General features: G+C 33.4%; 1 protein-coding gene across 1 annotated transcript; it reads right to left on the bottom strand.

Moving 5' to 3' along the window:
- Nucleotides 1–876: 876 nt before the first annotated feature.
- Nucleotides 877–6,801, bottom strand: LOC125192377 (Major facilitator superfamily protein). Its single transcript, XM_048089913.2, has 6 exons — nt 6,647–6,801; nt 5,455–5,531; nt 5,301–5,345; nt 2,125–2,745; nt 1,819–1,994; nt 877–1,641 (listed from the first exon to the last, which is right to left on the bottom strand). Exons 2-6 carry the CDS (start codon nt 5,466–5,468, stop codon nt 1,043–1,045), a joined length of 1,455 nt encoding a protein of 484 aa, XP_047945870.1. The 5' UTR covers nt 5,469–5,531; nt 6,647–6,801; the 3' UTR covers nt 877–1,042.
- Between the last annotated feature and the right edge of the window lie 2,805 nt (nt 6,802–9,606).

Genomic DNA, 9,606 nt, shown 5'->3' with positions numbered 1-9,606 from the left:
GATCAATTTACCTCGTGACATCTTAAAAGACAATTCCATTAACATGGGACAAAGTGAGTATATATATAGAACGAATATATATACGAATAAAAATAAATTTCGCTACGCTCATAAATAATTTTTTGTTACAAGTTTGTGGGGAGGCTCGACTTCTAGACCTAATAATACCTCTGTCCATCAAAAGTAATTTTGATTGTGAACATTACAAATTTTAATGCAAAATTGATACAATAAGATAAATAGAAAGAAAAAAATGTTTGATTTTTACTATAAATTGAGAGACTAAAATGAAAAAAAGTAAGATTATTTTCTGTGAACAAAGGTAGTACTAATTCATTGATACTTCCTCCGTCTGTGAATAATTATCTTATATTTGTTCATGAATAATGGTCTCATTTAATTTTTTCTATTTCTAATAAATAGATCGATATTCCATTAATTTCCCTCCATTATATTTATTATAAAATTCATATTCCACTACCATTGTCCATTCACTTCATTTTATTTTTAAAAACATGAACTGAGTCAAAGCAAAAGATAATTGATCACGAATAAAGGGATAGTACTACTCCCTCCGTCCCGCTTAAGATGACACGTTTTTCTTTTTAGTTTGTCCCAATTAAGATGACACATTTCTTTTTTCGGAAACTTTCTTGTCCAATTAATACACTCAACCATTTTTTCTCACTCCTATTAAATTATTCATATTTCTTTATCTCTCCACTTTAATACTTACACCCACCTTTTATCTCTCCAATTAAACACTTTAACCAATAACTTCTAAAATCCTGTGTCGGCTAAGCAATGTGTCATCTTAGCCGGGACGGAGGGAGTAGTATTTACAGGTCGCACGATAAAAAATATGTGAAAGTATAATAATCACCGTCACTTGCATATACAAGTGTAAAATAGCAATTTCTTCAAATAAGAAATAGTAGTAATACATAAGTGAAAGTGGTAGTAAATTAATTACTATCTGAAAAGAGTGTGTTAAGTAAACTAATTTAAGTATATCAGTGTTTACCAAAACAAAATCTTACACTCATAGCATCTCATTTTCCTTTACACTCGCCAATCTTGCATTCTCCCTGTCCTGCTTAAAGGTCCAATACAAAGGACTGTAAAACAAGCTGCACAACCCGAAGGGGACTACCATCATCGATAGAAGCCCTCTCGACAACGCCATAGCCTCCCTCCTCGACCCTAACACGGGGTCCACCGACTTAGAATCATACCCGTATATCTTCTCTGCGAGGATTCCAACAATGGGAGCAGCAAACGACGAGAACGACACTTCAAAAGCACGGTCGAATGCATAGATCATGGTTCGGTGTTTGGGAGGGACGACCTCAGCAAACATCGGGCCGTTGGTGGCTGTGGCACACCAGCTGATTGTAAGGCCCATCAGGAAAAGTGTGGTGGCGTATGTGTAGTAACTGCTCACTTCTTGGGGAATAACTCGGAGAAGGAAGAGAGAGAAGGGTATGCCCATGAAAGAACTGAACTGTGCGCACATGACTCTCCCGGAGTAAGGGTATGCACGAGACATTCTATCTGCTATTACTCCACCCAAAAACGACCCTAGTGCGCATCCAGCAGCGAACAGACCGACCAAGGTTGCTGCACTGTTGTGGTCGAAACCTGCACCTTGGTATAGTTAGATCCAGTGACAGTTACCGATCAACAAGCGAGCTCCATATCAGTTCTCATTCCATAGAACAAATTTAAATTTTCTCTAGGGTCAATGTAAAATTGTAACGGAGATAACCATATTATACTCTCATGGTAAAAAACAGATGGTGTCGAAGAGAAACATACCAATTAGTTCGAACCATAACGTGATGAAAACAATTGCTGTCCAGGGGACTGAACCAACAAGACCTTGTAATACAATGAATTGAAAGGTTGGAACTTTCATTATGGTTTTCATGGCTGACCAGGACTCCAGCCATATTGTTGTCGAACTTGTAGTTCGAGTTTCCATCAAACTCTCCCTGAAACAACATATCAACAAATTACCAAGTAGGAAAAAATTTGGCAAGGTTGGAATCTAATTGTCCATCCAAGTAAAACCTTCTTCTGTCATGTCACATAATTTCTACTGAATAACCGATGCTAACATACCTGTCAGACATCTTGCTTGTATCATGTGCACTGATATTTCTTTTTGGATCTACAACGAGCTGATAGACGAGGAATGCAATTAAACAGCTCAATGCTCCCATTATCAAGAAGGCGCATCTCCATCCAGGTATGCCCCATAAATCATGACCAGCCATAACAGTGGCAATAGCTCCACCTCCTATGCCCCCTACTGTGCCAACTAGATTCAGAAATCCAAACCCAGTGCCCCTTATACCATCCATATAGCTATCCGCAATGAAAGACTGAAGTGCTGGTATAACAATTGCTAGCCCGAAGCCATTTATTGCTCTCCAGAATGCAACTTGAAAGAAATACTTGCTTGCTCCAACAGCAGCTGTTGATAAGGCCCAGCAGAGAATGCCAATAGTTAGAATTGTAGGTCGGTCATAACTGATAGCCAAAACACCTGCCACAGGTGATGCCATTCCCTGAACAAAGTTCCTGATAAAAGTAAGATATCCAAGATCTGATGGCCCGACTTGGAAAGCTTCACTGACTTCTTTGTAAACAGCTGGAAGCAGATTCTCATCAGCACGTTCCATTATAGCAGCCATGTTGATTATAATCAACGAGAGCGAGATTCCAAAAAATGTTCTTGTTCTGTAGTAAATGAACACATAACATATATCAGATATTGCATCAAAACACTTTTCAGAGTGTCCATATATGATAAGGAAAGTAGTAAACATGAACTTTTGGCTATTTTCTTACTGATATGTGAATGACCACAGAATGCACAAATGTCATATATGAATGATAAGATCTAAGTATACATATCGGCTAGGGATGTAAATGAGAAAAGCTATTCAAGCCTCAGTTTGAGAAAAGCAAGTTCAAGGTAGTTTAGTGAGGCTCATTATTCATAAATGAGTCATCAAGCTTGAGGATGATACTTCTCAAACACATAAAAAATTTTCAAGTTGATGTGTGAAAGGTTAAAGTGAAGAGAGTAAAGTAAGAGAGGGAATAAAGTAAGAGAGATGAAGAAAGAGTAAATTATGAGATGATAAAATTTTTACCAAAAAAAGAAATGACTCAATTACCTTGGAACAACCCAAAAAGGAATACGATACGACTCAACTACCTTGGGACGGAGGAGAGAGTATAAAAATAACCACTTTACAAAAAAATTAATTGGATGTGACAAAATTTGCATGACAATCCATCAAACTATGAGGAGCTAATCCGACAGAATTTGATTTGCAAAGCCAGAGCTACCGAAAGTTGGCAGAACTGGTTTGACACACTTCTGATCATGTCAGAAGAACACAAAGTCAAAACTAAGTGTAGTTTTGAAGTTCTAGCTTTGCAACTTCCGGCTGTCAGAAGTGTGTCAGACCCATTCTACCAAACTTTCGGCAGTTTTGGCCTTGTGACTTTATTGTCGGAGTAGAAGTGTGTAATCAACTGAAAATATATAGGACATGATTTATGATGCACCCAAATAATTGACCAAGATCAGGTAGAACCTCGGAAAAGACCCAAGCAAAAGAACTCTGAGCAGGGAAGAAAAAAAGACTGTGGGATGCAGATGTATATATTGTTATATTCGACTTTGATGGTCGAGTGAAAATTTTGAAAATGTAAGTGGTTCACTAAAAGTTATAACTTGATTACCAAGAAACATTTGCACATGCAGTTAAACCAAACACCATCAATTGCACAAAAGAACAGCTTCTTGTAAGGGGGTCATGAAAGAAATATATACATGGATATTCTTTCAGGACTCGAGCAAAAAAAGAAGTTTTCAGACTTAAGAAAACCTTTTATGAAAAGTGTTATGTGGAAGCAATCCTATGGACCCATGTTTGGAAAATTAACTCGGAGTCCTAAATCCTAAACCCAAATGAATATCATCAACACCCTCTACCAATCCCACATTGATCTCTAATAGACCCAGAAGGGAATTCGGTTCATATAATTTGGAATCACACATGTTATGAGAAAAGAGAAAGCTATTGCCCAGCGAAGATAATTCAACAAAAGAAAGCTAAAGGACCAAATGTTGATATAATGATGGGAACAGTTCTACAAGTGGAAGACCACCCGACCAAAGATCCTTTCAGAATCTCAACCTATTATTGCCTCTGACTGAGATGTCCTTTCACTTAAACGAGAGTTGAAAAGAAATCCTATAGCCACAACAGTTAGAGATGCAGGTCTAATTTCCATTAAAAACTGATTATTTTAGCTATAGTTTCTTGTATGACAATTTCTACATTTTAGCATATCAATATGATTTTGCTGAAGTTCAAACACTAATGTTGATAAGATATCATATGCTAAGTGTGCTAACTTACAAATTTGTTGTTGCTTTACTCTTGTGACTAGAGTTTAAGCCTTGATTAGTTTTTGTTATTATTATTCTTCAACAAAAGTTAAGGTGATTGATGATTGAGATCTAAGGAAACTAGCACCTGCATCTTGATTAATACAAATTCACTGAGAAATATTTCTTCAGAAATAAATGTGGATTCCATCAAAGTGACATCAATCATAATCCACATTGCATAATGATTGAATATAGGGAAGTCATTCTGACAAATATGTGGAATACTTTGCGACAATAAATTTCTACTAAGTTAACATATTGTATAGTAGTTAACAGTCAATAAATCAGTTCAGATACTTCAGTAAACAAGGTAAGTAAGCATGATCTGTTGTATCATGAGTTGATTAGAAGGTAACAGGAGTTGGATTCCCAGTTTTTATAGAACATGAGTCATTCTAATGTGAGACTCGTGAACATCCCCTAAAGTATTTGAAGTCCTAAAATTAGACTACCTGCGTACCATAAAAAGTAATGCCCAGAGATAAATGCATAATGACTTTCTCATTATAGATTGCTGGTATTCACTAAAGGTTACCCATATCTAATAACTAGCAGGGGATTACATAACTTCAAGATACTGAATATATCATACTCTCTACCTCAAACACAAAAGAAACTTAATAATTTACTTAGGAGTTAGGACAAAAAAGTGATGCTAAAACTAATCAAAAAGTGTATGCTGCCGATATCAAATTCAAAATTCAAGAAACATACATATAATGCTAAAATAGTCTAAGACTCCAAGTGTATGCTGCCTATATCAAATTCAAAATCAAGAAATATAGTATATACATATAGAGAGAGAGTAAATGGGTTTACTCACTTGTTCATGCTGCCAATCTTCTTTCTTCCCGATCTTATTAAGCTACTGTAGACAATAGACAAGTACATATTGTAAGAAAGGCTTTAACAAAACTATTTTCTTGAAGAAGTAAGAAGTGTTCAAAAAGAATCCAAGCTTCATGTATTCAACTTACCGGTTGCTAAACATGCGCAGTGATTAATGCAGAGGTCAACTCTCTTGCATTACTGCAAGCCTATACAATTCATAATTCTGAGATCAAGTCATAGATACAGGAAGTTAGAGACAAGTCAGAGAAAAGGTGTAATATCACCATGGACAAGTCATGAGATAGAAAAACCATAAGCGTCGTAATTGTAAGGTAATGACCATCATTACATAAATATCGTACAATAATAAGCACTCATAAGCGTCCAAGGCATCCTACAAGGTGCTATAATAGCATACATATATAAATATTTGATGCTTTGAGTACAAAGTAAACTTTGGTTTTGTATATTCAATAGAAGAGTTGGAGTTTTAGAAATAAACCAAGGCATGGAATGGTTAATTCCTAAAAGAAGATCGTGGGGATTTCTATAGCACCTTTGAAATACTCAATTTCAAGGAACAGCTTCAAAACAATAAGTAGCTGATAAATCAATTTGCATACGATACTTAGGTGCTCTTGGAACAAAAGGGAAGACAAGAGGCATTTCCATTAGATAAGCAAATAACTTAAATTCCATGCTTAGATTTCAGAATGCTAACAATAGTCTGATAAAGAAACAGTTATACTTTACCCTAAAAAATACATTAAAAAATGGAGAAAAATCAGTTACATTCATCACTTTATTAGTTGCAAAACCCACCGAATATAGAGAATAATTTCCAATATACACTTTTATACCGGAATCCCAAAAATATACGAGTCACACACTTTTTCAAAATGCTGAACAACAAAATAGTCAACTTAATAGAAACCTTTCTAAAAAGTTATCTCTATCATTTTCGAACACCTATGAATTTGAGATATTTAGATAGAAGAATTCCAAAAGATGTAGGGCTTAACAAATCCACCCAAATATACAGTGATATTCAAACCCATATTAACCAGTTCAGTGCAAAATAAAACAAATGAATTTGAAACAACGTAGCATAAATCCAACAATCGAAGATGTACTGCCACAGATTTCAAATCCATTCCGTAATCCTTGAATCAAAATAAAATCAACGTGGTCTCATATTATCCGTGGTCAGTTGGACATCAAATTGAGCTATAGTTCTCAAGGATTCAATTACGAAGCAAATTTGTGGAGCAATCATCTCAACCAGCAGTTGACCGAACGATAAAATCTGAAAATTTGCAGATCGAGTGAGGAATCTACCTCGACGCGTATTACGGCGGAGATCGGCGTTGCTAGGGAGGCGGGCGGCTGCGGTTGAATGTCAACAGAGAGTGTAGGAGTTGGTGCGTCGAAGAAAACGAAACGAAACGAAAATAATGAAAGATACGTTAGAGAATCTCCAGCCATGGACCCAGATCATTCACCTGCCACGTCAGCGCCCGCCTATTGAATTCTCCCGCTTTGATGGGTCGTCTCACGTGTTCACGACTCATTGGATTATTATATGTTTATGGACCGGTATCTAATTTTTTTATTATAATTAATCTAAAAATCTTAAAAATCAAATCGATAATATCTTATAAATAGGATTCATAATCAAATCGAAAATACCATCGGTGCACGGTTTACTTGGTCGGATCGATATAACCACTCGAAGAACCAAAATATAATACTCCCGTTGTTCCACAATAAAAGTCACATTTAGTGTGAGCACGAGTTTTAAGAACCGTAAAGAATAATAAGTTGGAAAAGTTAGTGGAATATGAGGTCCACTTTTTTATATCGGTTTTATAATAGAATGTGAGTGAAGTGAGTTAATGGAATTTGAAACCTACTTAACTTTTATTAGTAAGAGTGAAAAGTGACTTTTATTGTGAGACGGATCAAAATGACAAAATGTGACTCTTATTATGGAATAGAGGGAGTAGTTTGTACAACAAACATTAAAATGTGTAAATTATAAGCTAAGAATATTAACAAATTTATGTATATGAAATGAGGGATGTTATTAAATGCAAAGTCTATTGTACAAACTCCAAACTATGATTTAGACCATTATAAAATGTCAACATATGAAAAAATAATAGCAATAAAAAATGTCAACATAGTGTCAACGATTGATGTGGGTTGACATTTTTTGTTACTATTATTTTATCATATGTTGACATTTTCTAATTTGTACAATATTTAGAGTTTTATTTTATCACTACCCAATGAAATGAAGTTTATAAATTTTGAAAATATATTTAAATATTAAATAATAAAAAAAATTTATATAATTTCTTTAATATAAATAAAATTATTATCAAATACCGAATATAAATAACAATTTCTTAAATATAAAAAAATCATTATCAAAATACTAGTACTACTGCTTAATACTTCCTCCGTCCGCCATTAGGAATCTCATTCATTGACGGTACGGGTTTTAAAAAATATTAAGAAACTGGATGGAAAAAGTTAGTGGAATATTAGTCTAACTTGTATATATTAGTTTTAAATAAAATATTAGTAGAATAAGTTAGTGAAATGTAAGACTCTATAACTATTTATGATAAAAGTGAATCTGGACTCCTAATCGTGGACGGATTAAAATAGAAAAATGAGACTTTTATTCGCGGACAGAAGGATAGGGAGTAGTAACAAATATGTTTACTACAATAAAAAACTCTCGAAGCTACGTCAACGTGTGAATTTGAAGACAATTTCTCCATTTATCAATAAAACATTAAGAAAAGTCAGAAGTGCTCGACAATTTCCCCATCTATCTATACATATATAAAATGCGAGTTTTGGCATTCTTTTGAAATACTTATAAGTTTTGTCCTTATTTTAGAGTACTTATAAGTTATGAGATCAATTTAAATATTTGTGGAATAACATATTCCTTCCCAATGGCCATTACATTACTTTTCAAAAACGCCTAAAATTCATGCATTTAAGAGCTTAATGGAAAGTTTTGGACTTAAGAATAATGATTCATTGTAAAAATACAATTTAAAATCATACCGTTTCATGTTAAATGCAGCATTTTTTATAATTAAAAATTATTAATTGTTCCTTATTAGGAGTAATTTGTAACTGCCACAATTATGATTAATTTTCAATACTTTATATCTATAAATATTTCTACAAATATGTTAGTTCATATTTATGTTTTCTGTTAGTTTGTCATGTTTTTTTGTTAGTTTTATTTTAATGGGGTGCGTTAGGCTCCTTTGCACCCTAAGTGTCCTATTTCCTTCTTAATCTCAGCCCTTGGATCCTTGAATTGGATGGTTGTGATCAATGCATTATTAGTCTATAATGTTGCATTATTAGTCTCTGTGTATTATTAGAATGAAAATGTGCATTATTAGTCTATAATATTGCATTATTAGCCGCTGTGCATTATTAGAATGAAAATGTGCATTATTAAATGACACGTGACATTAATCTAACCGTCAGATGACAAAATCGTGGGGCTAGGATTAAGAAGGAAAAAGGACAAAAGATATGAAAAGGATTTGAATACATCCCTTGTTTTAATTTTTCCATCCAGGCTATAATAATCCTTTATTTTACAAATATAGCTTCTGACTATCTATAATATTTTGAAGATACAATTTTACACATTTGTCGTCAACTTCGTCACTCCATAATTTTCATGCAAATACTTAGTAACAAAATGACGTAAGAAAGAAAAGAAGACGAATATCATAAACTATCACATTTGTTTTCGCGCATATGCACAAATCATTTATTTGGGAATCAAGGGGGAAAATAAGGCTGAGAAGAGATATTGAAGTTTGTATTTTATTATTTATTTTTTCTTTATTTTGCTATTCTTATTATTGTACAATTAAGGTTGTTCGCATATAAGTTTTTTCATATCTTACAAACTATTGTTTTATTGTTCTAATGTTTATATGTGTGTGTTTTTTATTTGTTTTATACATCATTTTATTTTATATGATGATATTATTGTCCTTTTAGTTGTATATTATATTTTATATCAATTTAATATTAATAGTATTTTAGTATTGAATTATGTAATTGTAACGATGATTTTTTCTTCGCTGTAGAGACCCAAAGTGTCGTAATTAACAAATATTTTCATGTTAGTTTAATTTAAAATTTATTTAATTTTATATCTATAATTATTTAGCATATTGTCACTATATAGTAATGCTATATTTTTTATTTTTAATTATGTAATGATTTATTTTATTTAGTTCATT

The sequence above is a fragment of the Salvia hispanica genome, chromosome 4 (assembly GCF_029641045.1).
Source record: "Salvia hispanica isolate PSC_SH4W2 chromosome 4, Shi_PSC_v1, whole genome shotgun sequence".
Classification (NCBI taxonomy): Eukaryota; Viridiplantae; Streptophyta; class Magnoliopsida; order Lamiales; family Lamiaceae; genus Salvia; species Salvia hispanica.
Note: the sequence above shows the minus strand (reverse complement) of the source record. Positions and strands in the feature narration are given on the sequence as shown.

What these genes read in the sequence shown, in the direction of transcription:
- LOC125192377 (XM_048089913.2), bottom strand. An exon ending in AAGATTGGCAGCATGAACAA is followed by an intron (nt 2,746 to 5,300) that starts GTGAGTAAACCC and finishes CATTTACTACAG; the next exon opens with AACAAGAACATTTTTTGGAA. An exon ending in ACAAGCAAGATGTCTGACAG is followed by an intron (nt 1,995 to 2,124) that starts GTATGTTAGCAT and finishes ATGTTGTTTCAG; the next exon opens with GGAGAGTTTGATGGAAACTC.